Source organism: Lipophrys pholis (assembly GCF_963383615.2).
Source record: "Lipophrys pholis genome assembly, chromosome: 1".
In the NCBI taxonomy this organism is placed as follows: domain Eukaryota; kingdom Metazoa; phylum Chordata; class Actinopteri; order Blenniiformes; family Blenniidae; genus Lipophrys; species Lipophrys pholis.
Window position 1 is genome coordinate 50735435 of NC_137635.1, and position 18823 is coordinate 50754257.

General features: G+C 39.0%; 1 protein-coding gene across 2 annotated transcripts in view; it reads right to left on the bottom strand.

Annotated features, from left to right (window-relative positions):
* LOC308116458 (ATP-dependent 6-phosphofructokinase, platelet type-like) overlaps positions 1 to 10606 on the bottom strand; it is a 30117-nt gene extending 19511 nt beyond the window's left edge. The window contains exons 1-7 of one of the 2 annotated variants that reach the window (XM_080474658.1): positions 10180 to 10606; positions 5677 to 5750; positions 3657 to 3734; positions 2084 to 2273; positions 1427 to 1592; positions 1017 to 1061; positions 651 to 759 (exon numbers count right to left, since the gene is read on the bottom strand). In XM_080474658.1, the coding sequence (XP_080330784.1) occupies positions 651 to 759; positions 1017 to 1061; positions 1427 to 1592; positions 2084 to 2273; positions 3657 to 3734; positions 5677 to 5750; positions 10180 to 10534 (1017 nt within the window). In that variant the 5' untranslated portion in view covers positions 10535 to 10606. The remainder of the gene's footprint in view (positions 1 to 650; positions 760 to 1016; positions 1062 to 1426; positions 1593 to 2083; positions 2274 to 3656; positions 3735 to 5676; positions 5751 to 10179) is intronic. The other variant, XM_080474659.1, reaches the window with a different exon arrangement.
* Between the last annotated feature and the right edge of the window lie 8217 nt (positions 10607 to 18823).

The window sequence follows — 18823 nt, forward strand, 5'->3', positions numbered from 1 at the left end:
ATCACATAATTATCAAAAAGTCGTACCTTTTTTAGAGTTATTCGGCTTCATGTGACCTATATATCAAACTTGGGAGTATATACCATATGTGACCACCAGATGTCTCTGTCTGACAGAAGAAAGCTGCTACAGTTCATCCCGAAAAACTTTTAATTATTACCGAATTTGACTGACAGAGCAAGAAAAATGTCTTAAAAAAGAAAAAAACAACTGCACAGCATAAAGTAAATATTTTTGACACTTTTGAATTGTACGCCGTTATACAAAACATCGGAAAAAGTGGCTGAATTTGTCGATAAAGAATCATTGGAAGGATTTGAAAAGGTATAAAATAAAAAACGATATAAACACTAAGTTGGCAACACTGTTACTGTGACTTCTTCTCTCGAAGAAATAGCTACTAGTAAATAACAACATCGCCCCCTTGTGGTTGAATTGGGAACATACCTTTTTGTTTTATAAAAGCAGCTACTTCTTTTGGGTTGCACATATTTCAATCTTTGAATTTTTACCATATTTAGTTGGTACATCTTCATATTTGCACATTTATTTTTCAATTTTAGCCTTTTTTTAAATTAACATTTTGCTAAATTCTCACCCGTTTATAGACGTCTTTTTACACAACCTAATCAAAGCCCGGAGTGCGTTACCTCAGAAAGCTTCTGACACATGTTGTCCTCCCAGTCGTCCTCAGGGGGCATTTCAGGAATGAAAACCCAGTCGGCTCCGCATGCCAGCGCACTGACCAGGGCCAGGTATCTGCACAGACACACGCCCTTTAATCACTGCCCTGATTAACTCATTTAAAACAAGGTCACACAAGCAAATAAACTTTATCAATACTTGAATTCTGCTTCACGAATTGAGAGAGAACTGACAGTATATATACAATCACAGAAAACGTATTTGTAATTCAGTCTTGTGAATAAAACGGCAAATGCGCATCGATGTATGTAAATTGGACAGGTAACATACATCGTGTTTGGTGTTTTTAGAACAACAAGAGGAGTGAATACCCGCAGTGTCTGCCCATGACCTCCAACACAAACGTCCTCTGGTGGCTACGAAACAAGAGAAAACACAGAGTTAGGCGCGCAAACACATTTAGTTCCTTAACATATTCACCGATAAATCCGGATCAAAATAAAGGTTCAATCAACCAAACTGGCTTATTTACAAATATTTCCAAAAATCACAAGAAAAAAAAAAAGAATAGGTTAAACAAATTCACTAATAATTGAACAGAATATGTGTTTAACGTTAAACTGTTGAAATCGGAAACGCGTGTTTATCACAGGTTGTTGTGCTTGTTGTTGCTCGCTTCACACTTTACATGTCATAAATATATCTCTAATCTTTGCAGGCATTGTTTGTTTGTTTGTTGTTTGTTTTGTTTTTTTTAATGCAGCAGGTGGGATCCGTTCACCTCTGAGCCGTGGTCATGATGGCGTCCACCACCTCGATGATGCGGTGCAGCGCCGAGTCGGTGCCGATGGTCATGTCGGTGCCGCAGAAGTCGTTGTCGATGGAGCCGACCATGCCGACGATGTGCAGCACGGAGTTGGTCTGGGCTGCTTCCTCGTTGATCGAGCCTGGAAAACAATGATGCTCATAACTAGACGAGAAGATTTCAGATTTCAGGGTTTATGTGTGCGTGCCGCTCGCCGCTGACCAGTGTCTCCTCCATTTTGTGTTTTTCACAATAATCCCATCCGCTTTGACTGGCACTTTTTTCACCGTTGCTTTGTAATTTTTGTGAACACGTTTTTTTGCAAATCGTTAACAAAAGTCAGAGCACACTATTCCCAAATTTTACATTTACACCAAAATCCCATCAACTTTGACTGGAAACTTTCTCGCAGATTTTTTTTTCTTAATGATTTTTCTCTCAAACAGCTTGCCGAATCGTTAAAAAAAGTCACAGGTCACTATTCCTGATTTTTTTATGTGCTTTTTTTTGTACATGCTCCCAACGGTGCGGGACTAGTCACGCGCCAAAAATGCCTCTTAAAAGACGCAGGCGCACAGAATGGAGGAGTTGTGCGGTCAATTCCCAGCAGCCCCTGGGTGAGGCGTGCGCCACCTTGCTGCACCAGCTCGCTCAGCAGCCCGCTCCACTCCTCCCGGAACAGGTTGGCGCCGGTCAGGCTGCCGTCTCCGCCGATCACGCACAGGTTGGTGATGCTGCGCTGCACCAGGTTGAGCGCCGCCTTCAGGCGACCCTCGTGCGTACGGAACTCTTTACAGCGAGCGCTGCCGATGACAGTGCCACCCTGTTGGGGGGGGGGGGGGGGGGGGGGGCAAAAACGAATAAGAATCACAACATATAAACAAAAATCTTGCATCATAATATTGTAATCATTACTATAAGATGAGTAAAAAGTATGAATATTACAATTACATGACTCAGTTTATCTAGTTTATCTCATTAATGTAAAAACCGAGCAAAATCCCAATAATTTCTAGTTTTAAACTGTTAAATGGACTTCAATACTTTAAAGTTTTCCTAGACATCATTAAATACTACTGTCTTACAATACAATGTATTATTGCCAATAGTTTGACTTAATTTGGTGTATTTCTTCTTTTTCTTTTTTAAAAAAGCAGTTTTTTCACATTTCTTGATAATAAATTTTGGGAAAATGCATCAATCAGGTGCAAAAACTGCAACAAGGAGATTCTCAACTAAAGCAAACATTATTTTATTTCAAGGTTAATTTACCGACGCATGAAAATCTCCAGTTTTCATCGGATACAGCACTTTTCTTTCTTCCAGAACAGATAGGTTATTGAGAATATTATTTCATGGTTGTTGTTTTTGTTATTTACTGTTTGTCCAATAAGACGTGAAAAGAGAAATATTTACAGATACACAGGAGAAGAGTAGAGCTGCACAATATACATTAATCAAAAATACTGAGATCGATTGTGTTTCCCCGCACTGTGCATTCGAGCTCTGCAAATTGAAAAGGACAGAACTTTAAATGTAAAAGTAAAACTCTCAAAGCAGGAAAACATCATTGGCATGAAATGTTTGTATTTATCACAAAAAAGTGCAGCCCTACAGGAGGAGGGATGTTGTTATTTTCAACCACTGATTGTCAAAGAGAGATTATTTTATGTAGAACAAAGATGATTTTATGTCATTTGTTACAGAGAAGTGACATGCAAACAAGGGAAACTCAATGTAATGAAATTATAAGGCATTATAAGGCAATATTATTTAATTATTGGAAGTCAGAGAAAAAAAAAAGAACTCCTCTCTTTTGGAAGTAAAACTATAGTAACATTATTAACCATTAGAGATGCACAAGCAGCCAAACTTAAAAGGATTAGGCAAATTTATGACTGAATAGGAGCTCGAGAAGGAGCAATTCTTCTGCTGTCACTGAGTGTGACGCCACTCAGGCAGTGAAGTCTAATTATAATAACACTGAATAAGGTGGAATTCAATCACTGACTCATTTGGCTGCAGTGTCGCTTTCAAAAATCGGCTCGGACGCTTGACAACACGGCGCTCATTGTTCCCGCCGAGCCTCAAATAACAACAAAGCTCCAACAAAACAACAAAGGACCAACTGTGTGGCTGCAGAAGGAATCCTGTCCAGGATTTCCTGCACGTGAGAGGAAACGCTGTGAAATCTCTGGGGCCTCACCACTTGGAGCATGCTGGAGACGCTTTCCCACGTCGCCTCTTTGATGTTGTCGCCGCCGTCCACCATCCCTTGGTAACCCTGAGGGAGAGCAAACAACAGGCGAGTCCAAGACTGCCCTTAAACACCAGGGAACACTAAACTAAACAGATCCGTGAATGAAGCTCAAAAGAGGCGCACGCAGGGCAGAACTTTAAATGTTAGTGGCTTTTAAAAGACAGGAAATCATACATACTTATTTGGATCTCATAAAAACTGTGAACATATACAGTTACATGCACATTTTGTTAGAGAATTTAGTGGCAATTTCTTTGAATTTACAGATTTTTCAACATAAATCGTAAAATACAATACAATATTATAAAAATGGCACATTTTGGGGTTTAAAATGACACAAAACTGTATTTATTAACTTAAAAAGTTGATAATTTGTCCCATTGAAGATAGGTAAAAGATTATAATTTCATTATTCCAACATCGTACTGGTGACCCACAATAATATGGGCCAATTGCAACTATAAATGGCCTAAATATGAGTTTTTGGTGGGATTGGCTTCATGTGCACGATGCACATCATCAGACATCATTATGAAGCAGAAGAGAAATTGTCTTTATGTTGAGATTAGAGTCATTTCCTGCAGTAATTGTTTGTTTTTGTGTGAAAATATAGACATTGTCATAACGTATACTCTGCACCACAACAAAGAAAAACTTTACATTTAACGGTTGTTATGGCTTTATTTCAACGGTCCAGCCCAGTCAAGGTGAAAACCTGGGCTGTACGACGCCACTGAACTTAATGATAGAACATATATAGAATAAAAACATGCTCCCGAAGTGGATTTATTGGCACCGTTTCTCTACTTTTCCATGTTTTTCCAGGTGCAGTGGTGCGTTCAGGGACCTCCAGATGAGACCCCCCCCAGCCAGAAATAGACGCGCTGTGACCCCAGCGGTTATGGAAGTCCGATGGGGATGAATGTTCAGCCAGTGAAAGATGAAGCCCCTGGTAATCCAATTACATCTGCACTGACACCAGATCATGTTTGCCTCTCTCCTCCTCTTCTCCCTCTTCCTCTTCCTCCTCCTCCTCCTCCCCAGTGCTGCTATCAGTGTTGTTCGGCCATCATTTATCTGCTGAAATTCATTATCGACCCGCTGTCAGACTCCCCGTAAAGATTTTGATATCAAGCTGCTGCTGCTGTTTCACAAAGACTTTTCATTTACAGACAATATTACACGTCTGTCCACTGAATACGAGGAGCCGATACTGAATGGCTTGTGGATACTGTGTTTACGTGTATTTATTACTGTTTTTTGTAGCACGTACAGTAATAATCAGATTCTACTGTGAAATTAGAATCACAGTTACATTTTTAACCAATTTAAATACAGTTGACACATTAAAATAAATGTCACTATTTAAACGCAATTTAACTTTTTACTTTTTACCGCCGTTTTTGGAAATGACATCACGGTCGGGTTGCCGGTTGCTCCTGTCCGTTCCAGATTTCAGAACATCTTCCTCCCAGTAACTTATTGTATATAACAATTTCAGTTTTCAGGATAACAACAGACACTTTATAGCTCACGACAGTCTGAGTCACATTTAATCTTTTTTATTACATGATCGAGTCTTAATATTATCAAAAAGATCAACTTGAGTTAATCCCTTATTCACTTTGCTTGATTATTATCATGTTTGAGTTCACTGAATAACTTTTATTCAACTCAATGTTTTTTTTGTTTCGGGACATTTCACTGCATTTTGCGTCTTAAAAATTGGCTTTGTGTTGAGATTGTTGTCATTTTCCGTAGTAATTGTTTGGTTTTTTTGCGAAAATATGGACATTTTCATCACGTGCACTCGATAAAGCCACGATAAAGAAAAACTTTAAAGTTTAAATTTAAATGAGGGAAATTAGGTGACCTTGGTTTATTGAAAGCTGGGGTTTTACAGGTTTCTGTCAGTACGGTAAAGTCATGTTTCTACTCCGGCCGGCTGACCGAGCCACAGTCTCACCTCATGGATGAAGAAGACCTTCGCTCCCACGTAGATTCCCATGCGGACGACAGCCCGGACGGCTCCGTTCATACCTGAGCAGTAATAAAGGCCAGACAGAAATTTCACCGACAGAAATACTCTCTCAAAGTACTCATGCATCGATCGCTGTGAGTGGATCCGAGAAAAGACTGAGACTGAGGAGAGTCAGACAGACAGGAGGACAAAATAAGGATTGAGTGCAGGGGGGGGGCGTCGTGCCAAAACTCACAAATGTCTGCCTGAGCACTTTAGTGGAATAAGAAGCAGGACAGACTCGAACTCTCAACCTGAGATCGCAGTGACTATACAGGAGCAGCCTGAAGGGGAATGTCAGACGTGATTAATGAATTCATTGTCCTTTTGTGGCTCAATTCATAAAAACGGTGTAAATCGTTGCAGTTTAAATATCAGAATTCATAAATTCAACTGTGTTGATGAGCCTTTAAAAAACAGCGATAATAGACTGTCATTTAAAAAAAATAAAAATAACTGATATAATGAGATATTTTCGTTTGTGTGGTCTGGTTGTTTACGGGCCAGTCGTAGCTCAAACTGGCTTGTATTTAATTCAATGTTGAAGTTGACTATATTAAGAGAAAACATAAAAAAAATTAAATAAATAGACATTGCATTTGAAGTGAAGCTGCAATCATAAAATTTGTTTTATTTAGGCTTTATTTTTAAATAATGTTTTTAATTGCTGTAATGTTCTAATCAAAAAGTGTTTTATGCTTTTAAACAACCGCAAGGTGACGACAAGGATCAAGAAAATGACCACAAAGAACCGGAAAATTACTAAAGAGAGAAACAAAACAAATACCAAAGACACAAAAAGACGTGAAAAAAACGTCAAATAAGCCAAAACTTCTGCAAACGGAGAAAACAACAGAGATACCAAACAACCAAGAAGTGACGCAAAATGACCAGAAACAGACACAAAACTACACAGAAACACAAAATTATTACTTCAAAATAGAAACAAAACTATTACCAAGAGCTAAAACGTCAAATAAAGAGACACAAAACCACCACAAATAGAAAAATACAGGACATAAAACAAACTTCAACAAAACAAAACAAATAGAGAAAACAAACAAAAACACACTCAATGACAACAGAGACATTAAACGACTACAAAGTGATGCAAAATCACCACGACGCTGCACAAAAATACAACAAACAAACACAAATGTCGCAGAAAACAACTACAAAATGACACAAACAGCTGCAAAGAGACAAAATAACCGTGGAACGGCCCGTCGGAGACGACTGGGGGAGTTAGAAGCAGAAATAAGAGCGTTTTTATGAGTTTGTCTAAGAGAGGTTAAATTCTTCTGTTGTCAGGTAAAACCAGAAGACTCCTTAGATCAGTATAATATGAAATGATAAACATTCTTGTTGACCAATAAATAATATATAACGGTTACATTTGCAGCACCGAAGGTTTGTACGAGGTAATAACGCTGTTGTTACCGCTCATTTACTATTTCCTTGTAACGACGTCACTCTGAAGCAGAGGCGTCAAAACGTGTCAGGACAGAAGCCGAGAAGCTTTTTCGGACGTTTCACTGGATTCTGCAGCAGAAAGTCTCATTAAAATTGACTTCCTGTTGAGATTAGTAATCGTGTTTGGAAGTAATAAGTAGTTTTTTTTGTGAAGATATTGACATTTTTACCACGTATCTTCTGTGTCACAAAGAAAAACTTTCTAAAATGATGTGTCTGACAGCGCTTGATGTTGAGGTATAATATCTCCACTTTGATTCCATCTCTGTCAATTTGTCTCGTCACACTCGAAGCGAAATAAAAGAAAATACACCAAAAACGACTTATTTTGCCTCGAGAATGATTCTTGATGTCGGTAATGTGGTTCAAACTATAGCAGAAGTGTTGCACTTCGTTCACAAATCATCAAGAACGAAGGCGACTCTATAACTGCCTCTTTAATATTTCAACTATAAAGTAAAATTAAACATTCTATGAGTTCAGTTTGTGTATTTATTACTTCTTCCTGCCTTCATTATGCTGCTTCATCTTTATTAGAGGGTGCAATAAAACGTTCTCCATCTATTATTGGGTCGAGTTTGTCTGATTAGTTTCGGGAAAAAACGAAACAAGGTCAAACTGTCACTGGAAAGTTTTCAGAAACCTGCAATCCTGTTGTTTTATCTAATCGCCACTTAAGTGTATAAAGTATAACAGTTATCAACCGGTTGGTTCCTTCGCCTCGGACAGGTTTAGAGCAGGAAAACTAGATAGCGCTGTTTTACTACCGTCGGCCATTCATAAAGTTCTGCAGTTCCCACCGGACAGCGTTCCAGGAGAACGCGTCCTGTTTGGACTCACTGCTGCTCGGAGACGATCAAGTTGGTGACTTGATTATCAATAATCGCTCTTTTCCTTCGTAATTCAGATTCTGTCCATGTGAGCTTCCAGCGCCGACACGCCACCCGTCTTTCCTGGTATGCGTATGGTGACCGACGATACTGCGTTAACAGTAAACCTGCAATATGATGCAGGATGTGCTCCGGTTTGTGTTTTATTGTCACAATATCACACAGAGATTATTGACCGCTGGATTATGTTTTGGTTTTTTTTTTTGCTTCCTTTCATTTTGCAGCAATAAAAACTACTCAGAATATTCAAATTCACAGGAGTTCAACCAGAAGCGTCCAGGTCTTTGTTCGTAACGTGTACTTAAGCCTGAAGAGATTCCAGATAGGAGCTTATTGCAGGATTATGTGTCAGGAGTTTTTTTTTTTTTTGGCAGGGCAGGTGAGACACCACCTGACGGCTCCACATCAGAGGAGCGTGGGCGGCTCGCTGGCTGCCATCCGAGCCCCGTCCGGCTCCCTGCATCGCTCTGAGGTGTGCTTATAATTAAACGAGGAGGTGGAACATACGCTGCTACACATTGCTGTGCTGGTGGGGGTGGGGGGTGGAGGGGGTGGGGGGGGGAGCTGCACTGTGACAGGCCGGCTGTGATGCTGCGTGCGGCGCTGCAGGGAGACCCTCCACCAGCCTATAGGACGGCAGCGTTACGTAACAGCAGCCAACTGCAGCCTCCACCGGCAGCTCGGCGTGCACACAGTGGAAACAAAGGAAATACAGTCATCCCCCCATCACGTGACAACTCCAGTCATTAATGACATTAATTAGTTGATCTCTCTCTCTCTCTCTCTCTCTCTCTCTCTCTCTCTCTCTCTCTCTCTCTCTCTCTCTCTCTCTCTCTCTCTCTCTCTCTCTCTCTCTCTTTTATTGACTGAATCCACTGATTTGTGGTTTTCAAAGTCATCTCAAGGGTGGTATCATGTTCTCCATGAGGTGATTTCTTCCTCTTCCCCTCATCATCATCTCTGCACGTTACTTGCTTCTCCTCACGTAGCTCGAGCCTCCCTGAGTCAAACCGGAAGAAACCCTTTCAGAGTTAAATGCGCACAACCGAGACGTCATGGGGACAGTGTTTTAATCTGGAGGGATTAAGGCGGAAGACGCGTGCGTTTCCGTGCGTTTTAGGTCACTGTGTTCCTTTTTCTTTTTTTTTTTTTTCTCCTCACACACGACTCATGCCGTTGCTGCAAGACGCGTGACACGCGCCTCATTCCTCCCAATGACATCTATACTACAAGATCATTAACTTTGTTTTTAAATGAAATATACAGATTAAATTGAATAACAAGATATCTGAAGAATAGGCTGATAAATACGTTGCAAGTCCTCGAGACGCAACACGTTACATACATCCCTGCGCCATACATGAGTGGAACACAGCCCAGAATCACTGAAGCAACACCCATCTCGGATTAGGATCACCTGTTGTTACTGTGGCAGCCTTAATCCAATAAAAAAAAATAAAAAATCATAAGTGACATGTTGGCAACAGGTGTGAAAGTGTAATCTCACTACTAAAGATCATCCACTTATGAAATGTATTTATATATATATATATATATATAAAGGATAAAAGCTCTTCCAGCACTGCAGCATCATAGGAAATGAAGCCGTTGCGTAACATTCAACCCTGCAAGCAAAAGGGCATGACCAAAGAGATGGGGATTATTTAATTAAATCTAGAAATGAGGTGCATTTGGTCTAAAACTGCATCTTTAACTGCAGGTGGAAGGATGTGACTGCCATTTTTGAATAGTATAAAAAAAACCTACAAAATAAAATACTTAGTATATTTAAGGCCATACATAAAACATTCCCGCTAAGAATAACGAATGTCAGCCAGTGAGCTAAAGAAAAATCCTAATTTATCGGGATTATTCTCATATGCATCAGCGCAACTTTTAAAAAAATACGTTTTATTTTTAAAATAATAATAATAATTACAAAAAAAAGAGTTGTAGTTATTAATCCTGCAGTTTTCAACTTCCATTTAAGGTCACTTTGCTCGCGCTCAAGACAGAAACGTTAAAAGAAAATGTTGCCTTATAGAGTCAAGGCGCACCTGTCCGATAATGGAACCAGGCGGTTTACCTTGCGCATCCCCGCCGCTCGTGAGCACCGCGATGGATTTACCGGAACCGGACAGGTTCTCGAAGAATTTCCGGGTGTCCTGCCGCTTCGGTGCCGCCGCCGCTGCCATGTCCGTTACCTGCCGCTGACTGTCACCTGCAAGAACACACACTTTACAGACTCTCACACTCACACACACACACACACACACTCCGATGGAGGAGCGGCGACGAGAAGCTGCGCGAGAGGATGAAGTGAGGCAGCGCGAGGAACCGGAGGGGACAGACTCACTGCAGTGGACCCCGCCCACACACACACACACACACACACACACACACACACACACACACACACACACACACACACGCACACGCATGTAGACACACACGCACGCACGCTACACGTGCACAACCACGCGCACGTACTGTACGCGTACACTCTGCAAAGAGCAGCGATGAGGACAGGTGAGTCACTACAAGCTGAATTTCACAGTTTTTTTTTTTTTTTGTAGTTGTATTGTGACAAAATAATAATACATTTTATAATCAGTTTTATTTATAACGCAATTTGCGTTTAAACAATCTCAAAGTGCTACAGAGAAAAATAAATCAATTTAAAACGGGAGGTCAAGGAGTGAAAAACAGCAAAAGTTAAAAAGGAACACATAAAACACAATTAAGAGAAGGTTTTTTTTTTTAAAAGGTATTTTAGGTTGTGGATGTGAATACTGTGGAAAAGTTCAAGCCATTATATTTACATAGGAACACTTTACTAAGGAACTCCCATCCTGCTTTGTATAGGACACTTTTTGCAGTTTTTTTTAGGATTTATTCGGAAACGGTTATCCGAATCTTTAAAAGTCGGAGCAACACATTCCTGAACATTCCGAACGTTTTGAGGTGCTTTTTTGTGTCCGTGCTCTCAATGGTGCAGGACTAGCTACGTGGTAAAAAAAACCAGCAGAAAAATAAAAATAATAATAATAATAAAATTAAATAGCCACCAAGGATAGTAATCTTTCTGCCGCTCCACTAAGGCAGGCACAAGAATAAAGGCATATCTTATGTTATCTTATCTTACATTCATTTATCTCATTAAACTATAAGAGCAGCAACTAAACAAAGGGAACACACACCAACATAAACCTGGCATGTCAGTTTATAGTGGATTATTATATCAAACTAATAGATTTTCTTTCTAATCTTTTGGAATATTTGAAGACTTTCACTCATTGATTATTGATACCAAGCTCTGTTGTTGTCCTCACAGTTTTGTTTTATTTTAATTAATAATCTAGACTAAATATAAAACTCAATATTTTTCTTTTTTTTTTTTCCAGATAAGGATAAACCTTGAGATCATTTATCTACAACATGCAGCTCTAGAGTCACTCGGTGGCTCTTTAGTTCTTCTGTATTGGCTTTCTGGAGCATTCTGCAAATTATATTACTATTACATTTATTTATTTGTTTATTTATTTTGCATACCTGACTTATTATCAGAGACTCTCCTGGTTAAAATGGTTTAAAAGGTTAACGCTGCTATAAAAAAAAAAAAATTATACAAAAATCCTAAACAGCAAAAATAATGTGTGCTGTGCTTTTTGTTAACACTTAAGCTTTCTTAAGCGTTTTTAACTTCACCGTTTCCGTTTTTGGTGAAACTGGAAGCACGTACATAAAAAGTCTCGCTTTAGATCTGGTACTTCTCTCATCCACTCCAGGAAAAAAAAATAAATAAAGAGTGAGAGGTCTTTATATTGTTTCCTCTTCTTTGGCTCTCACGATTCAGTGACGCACGGCACATGTGTGATTGACAGCTGAACGGACCAATCAGCGTCTAGATCACGGCTGGGGGGGGGGGGGGGGGGGAACTCCAGCCAATCACAGTGGAGGATTTTTATTCCATTTTACTCTCAGGAACAATTCATAAAGTTGTTCCGCGTGAGTCTGAGTGTTGCAACCGCGTCGTGAAGCCAATATGATGAAATGCAACCAGATTAGATTATTTCATGAAGTTCGCCTTGAAAAAGAGCATTTAAAAAAAAAAAAAGAAGGAAAATATCGTTTTAAAATAGTTTTAAAAACAAATTCCTCGTATTTTGCAGCAGTTTCGATCATAAATCACCTTCTGAGTGATTAAAAGATTAATCTCTTCAGATTAAAATAGCTGCTTTTAATTTGTCAAGCAAACACGACCTTCCAGGAAGTTCATGACCTTGAGAGATTCTTGGCGTGCCTCGGCCTCACCGTCCCCTCAGACAGCATGTGACATCTCATACATGTCAGCAGCCGGCAGCTGGTCGCATTTCTTCACATTATATTTCGAAAGGTTTATGAAAGAGAAAGCAGCAGCAGCAGCAGCAGCAGCAGCAGCAGGCTTCATATCTCCGGAGGGGCTGCGGTGTGATTACATTTTGAAGGGCCACGCAGAGGGCAGCGGCCTCTGGGCCAGGTTCACGTTTAGTGTTATTAGAAAAGCAAAGTGGTGCTCAAAAAAGGTCTCGTGACATCTTTTTTTTTTTTTTTTTAACCTTCTTCACTTCCTCAAATGAGATTTTCAAGGATTTAACAAAAGGAACTAAAGCACATGACACTGGATGCAGCTTCAGTGTCTTATTTTCATCTGAAGACGTCAAACGTGTATTGAAAATACACAAAGGTTCAGTCGATCAATTGTTGAAAGTGTAGAAAGAAAAAATACAAGTTGAAGAGTAGATTAGAAAAAATAAGGGGGAAACTTGACAAAGATTTAAAATAAAAGTACATTTTGTGAGTTTCGTCAAAACACACATTTTGAATTCGGAATTTATCTTAAAGGGGACATATCATGCTAAATCCACTTTTTTAGCCCTTAAATGCATTTTGTTGTATATTTAGAGTGTTTAGAAGTACAGAAAAGTTCAAAGTAGTCTCTTCAGGTGCTCCGTTGATATCTTTATATTCTGTTTTGGTCATATTTTGCGATCGGTTTCGATTTTTCTATTCTCTATTACGTTTTTTGAACAATGACGTCACAGTATTCTCAGCGGAACTGCCAAATTAGGACATCGACATTTCGAGCAATCCGCCATTTTTGTTTCTCGCTGCGATTTTGTAGTCCAACCGAAGTTACGAGAGGATAAGTCGAAATGTTCGGTTGTTGGATGTAGTAACCCACAAGCTTCGTTACACCGTCTCCCAGCATCAGAACCTTTTCGAAGTGCCTGGTTGAGTTTTATTTTTCACAGAAATGTACCCACATCTGTGGGTAAGGTCATTTTTGTGTGCGCGAATCACTTTAAGGACGACTGCTTCAGCAACCTCCGCCAGTATAAAGAAGGATTTGCCGAAAGACTTGGTCTGATTGAGCGGTCAGTTCCTTCTATCTATGGAGACGACGAACAGAGCACTTCGGTAAGCTGTATATAACGCTAAAAAGTGTGATGATAAGACGTCCCTGTCATTGTTTTGTTAGCATTAGCAGTTGCACCGTCTTCATATGTTAGCGCTGTGTGCTCGTTTTAGATTATAATGTAACTTCTGTGTTAAATAGTCGTTGTAATACAGGCAGTATTGTAGTAGTGGGCATGGATGGAGAAGTTAGTGTAAATATAGTAACACACCATTGCGTTACATCCATATGAAGACGTTGTTCTGTAGGTGCATCATCGTCATTTTCATCTCGCTCCGCCGGGTCCGACTCTGGCTCCAACATGTATGGCTGGATGGACAAATCTTCCGTTGTTGACATTTTGTAAATAATGTGTGACTATAAAGTTTCTGCGCCGCTAGATAATTGTATCTGTTCTATCAAACTACAAACATGGCCGAACAGGGTGGCGTTGAACCGAGTGTCACCTCTGCAACCTGGAGAGGAGGAGGGGTATGAAGTGTCTCATTTGCATTTGAAGAGACCGCCCCAAAACGAGTTGCTCTCAGAAGCGCATCAGAAAAGGGGTTGAAAAGGGGCCTGTGGAGCTATAATAATGAGGAATTCAGACCCAAGCATTGCAGTTTCGCGTTGTATAGACCACAACTGTATGATTTATATGTAAAAAGGAAGGATTTAAAAGCATGATATGTCTCCTTTAATAGAAACACATTTGAGTGCAAGTCCAGACAATGTATTTATCAACCCAATCAGTATTTTAAATAAAAACATCAAACTAGCAAAAGATTTAGATCAGGAAATCCTGTATTGAATCAGAAATCTATATTTGAGCCAATAGATGTGCAACAGGATGAAGTTGATTATGTTTAGTTTAAGAATATATTTCTTCTTAAAAGTATAAAAAAAATAGATAAACATTCACAAAAACACAAATTGTACATGGCGTATTTACTTTTTAGTACTTCTTTTTCCTCTTTAAAACTTAAATAATGTAGAATAGTCCTGGTCATATTGTTTAAGTGCAAATTCAGAAGTGATTAACAAATGGAATATGTCGCCACCTGCTGGTCAATCAGGAGTACTACAGACACTCCAACACGGAACAAAACAACTTTAAAACCTGAATAATAGGCATTTTAATCGCCTCACATCCTGACGAAAAAAAGGGAAATAACACTCTCAGGCAGCCTGGATCAATAAAAATAATTTATTTACAGTGGCATGAATCATAAATTAACAAGCAGCATTGGCAAAAAAAAAAAGCAACATTAGAGTCGACAGCTTGCATAAAGTGTGTGAACGCCCCGGACTTCTACATAATAAAACAGTCACACTGCGGGTAGAGGCTCTGAACTGGGACCGTAGCGCTGCTGAGATGTTTAATATGAACATCACAGCAGGGGAGGATAAACTTCAAATCATCCAAAACAGTCATTGAAAAGCTTTAAAACTGCCACTACACTGAATGTATAGGTTCAAATCCTTCTGCTTGGCGAGGGGGGAAGCAGATTGTACAGCTAATCTGGATCAACTTTCACAGTGGCCTCATCCTTGTGGGAAACAAAAAATAAATAAAAAAAAAATCTTAAAGGGGCAGTAAGTGTGTTTCTTTTATGTTGGATTCATAGTAAAATATTCCTCACATTGAAGCAAAGCTGCAAGTCAGATATTTTTTCCATCTAGTTTCCAGTTATAATGTTTCCCCTTCCCTGTGTGCTCATTACTTGTACCGTGCAATATTTGCGAAGCTCGTCTTTTGTTGAGAAATCCTTTATCCCTTATCAGCCAGTGTATATTTGGTGTTGGTGTGGAAACTTGAGATTTGAATCAATACTCAAATTTACTTTCCTCCAACTGTCTGTGTGTGGGTTTTTGTTTTTTGTGTGTGTTTTCAAACGTCAGAAAATTGTGCCACAGTCTGGTGGAAAGGCTTTGCGGTGGATCGCAATGTTCAGGTGTGTGTGGATTGAATCAAACTCTGAAGAAAAGACAACAGAAACACACAGAATGCCCCTTTAAAACTGAACACCATGCTTCCAGTGAAACTACCAGCCCTAAAACAAAATAAGAAAAAACAGTGAAAGTAAATTTCCAGCATTAACTGTGAGGGAAAAAAAAAAAAAAAAAAAAAAAAAAAAAAAAAGCTTTTGTGAAACTCTGCAGTGACGTGACACACACACACTTCACACCTGTAAACCTTAAGTTACACACCGGACACAGAAAACACTCGTCTAAGGCATTATGCTATGTCTTCAGCATCTTGGAGGGTACAACATGAAACACAGTCGCCTGCAGCCGAGAAACATCTGAGGGTCGAGAAAGAAAGAAAGTGGAAATCAAGTGAAATCATTCGACGTCGACAGTCGCTGTGCATGTGGGCATGAACGTGCGCTTGTGGGGGGTGGGGGTGGGGTGGGGTCACATCCAGAAGCACGCCGGCGCCGCTCACACTGGCTTTTGTTCACAATTCGAAGCTTATTATAACGCCGCGAACGGCGCCCGGCTAAAGAGCACCTTTCCAATGAATTCAGTGCAACTCCTTCCTGCGGGCTTCCGGCCCGTCAGGGAAAACCGGTTTCGTAAATGTAGCGTGTGCAGGAACCGGCGAGGAGCGAGAAATAATCTCATTGGTTAACGAGACGAAACCGAACCGAGGAGTTTGGAGTCAAATGTGAAAATCTTTTAACCGAATTCAAAGAGTTTGAATGGAGCTCAATGAAAATAACCACAATTTTTGACCAATTTGGAGCCAAATGTTCACAATTTAAACAAAATTCTACCCTTTTTGAATGAAATCTTTTCATTTGGAGCAAAAAATAGAGATAAAAATTTTGCTTTTGACACTAAATATAAGCATTTAAGGTTAATTTTGAGAAAAACTTGACATAAAATGTTCACATTTGTTCCTCGCAGCTCAACAAATTTCATCAAAATGGAAAACGCTGGAGTTAGAAACAAAGATTTTGAGCCTCTTTTTTAAAAAAACTTTTTTAAAACGAGTAGTTTTAAGAACTTTCTCCAGCGAATTTTCAAACAAGTTTGTAAATTAAAAAACAAAAGCTTTTGTTTTCCTCCATTTCAGCGACAATCATTACTGTTGGGTGGGGAAAAAAAAGCCAATAATCTCCGGGTGGCTACAAAACCATGAAATACAGTTTTTGCATTTTGTTTACATTCCGACTTCAGAGCTGAATTTAACCAATGACACATTCCTGCAAACGCGTCGAATCGCCGTCCAAACTGCTGCTTGAAAATACTACTAGAGGAGGAAATGGTATTAAAAACTATGTACACTAGCTATACACGTTTACCTTCATTCAAAAAGTCATTAAACAGGGACGCAGGCCCCTCGTAACTACAGTAGCTCAAATATATATTAATCTGAAAATCGACATCATCATGTACCATATTGAGATTTTCTTAAAAGATAGATATCCTTGATTTTTAATTTTTTAGATTTTTTTTTTTTTTTTTTTTTTAAATGCATCATACAAAGAATCTCTAAAAACCTTTTTTCAAAACTATAAATACCTGTAAAATATGTTTGTTTTTTTCGTTTTTTTTTTTCCTTCATCAATAAACCTTCTTATTGTCGTCTTCAGTCGGGCCCCGACAGAGAACCGTGAAAGATAAAACGCAGAGGTTGAATTCGCCTCTCCAGTGTCGAACTGTGGCAGTTTCATACACACACACACTCACACACACATGCGCGCTCGCTCACACACACACTCACTCACAAAAATAAAATAACTTGTCCTTCATGGTAGATTGAGAGGATCACAGCAGGGGAAACGTTAAAGGGAAACGTTCATCTCGAGTTGAGACGGCGCGTCGGATTCACATGAAGAAAAACAACCCAAATGCTTTTTAATACCTTTTTTCTTTTTCTTTTTTTTTTTTCAAATTGAGGAGATTCTAAATGGAAATTTACTTTTGAGTTGCATCTGATTGTCGAGCCTCTTCAGGTCAGAAATAAGACTGAATTTAATCCGACGGAGATTAAACACATCGAATCTGTTTCCGAAGAGGAGATGAATGTTTTTCTTTGCTTAAATCGGACCAGACTAATATTTTGGTAAAACTTTAGATTAGTTATAGACAATGTTTTATATATTTATTTATTTATTTTCAAATTCTGGGTGACTATGTAGAAACTTGCAACAAGCAAAAGTGGTCTAAGTTTGTATGATCTAGATTATGACTATGGTTATTTGTGAAAATCTATGCTTTTAATTTGTAGCATTTTCTTGAAGTTGCACAAAAATAGTGATTTTCCTTAAAAGCTGAACTTCTTTTCAAATCCCCCAAAATATTTGAATCTTATTTTTCATTGAGAAAAAATATAAAGGTATATTTTTCTTATTCACAAAACAGAAAATATTTTTGACTTAAATTTCCTAATAATTCAGGAAGAAGATACATTTCTGGGGTATTTTTTTTTTTTTTAAATAATTCTAAAAGACCAAACTTTTATTTAACTTGTGGAAACTATCTTATATATTTAGAGCATATTATATATTCAAATGAGCTTGTTAACTTGGAAAACTTTTTCTTCTTATGTGAATTCAATCCACTTCCATTGAGTATTTTTAACAATTCTGCCTTCAATTCTATCGGTTTTGGAAGATCCACTCTTTTTATTCTTTTTATTATTATTATTATGCTAATGCTGATAACTCAAACAGCAATTCCACCTTTTTTTCTGTTAAAATGCTTCACAGAACACTTCGCAGTACTCCATTAATTACTATATTGTATTTTTTGGTTGGTTTCAGTTGATTGTTCACTCAAATGTGAAAATAAGAAGAATGAAGGTTTGATCTCCAGTACTAAAAGAGAATTCAGGTTGTTTGCTCTCAGGATGTTCCCTGTTGTATTTCTCGTGGTTTTACAGTCCTCTGCTGTCCTACAGTGTCTCGTGAGCTCTCATAGAGGAGCAGCGCTCCCATCCGATCCTTCAAACGTCTGAGTCGACCTCGGTGTCTGGATTCTTTCTTTTCTTTTAATAATCGTATGGCCTTCACGGTTACCTCGTCTCAACCAAAGCCGGGGTCAGCAGAAGTTCTGGAAGAGACGTAAAATCACCAAATTACCCTCCATGAAAGGCAGGAAACTCAAGACTGAAGTGTGTGGGCCCGAAATAGAACCCTGAGGGACACCAATGATGGGTCAGACACAGAAATGAGTAACTTACACCTGGAAATGTAATTGAACTTGATTGTAAAACATGTTAACAGAAACACGTTTTGCTTACTGAATTGCTTTCATTCTCTTGCGTCATCATGTCGATTCC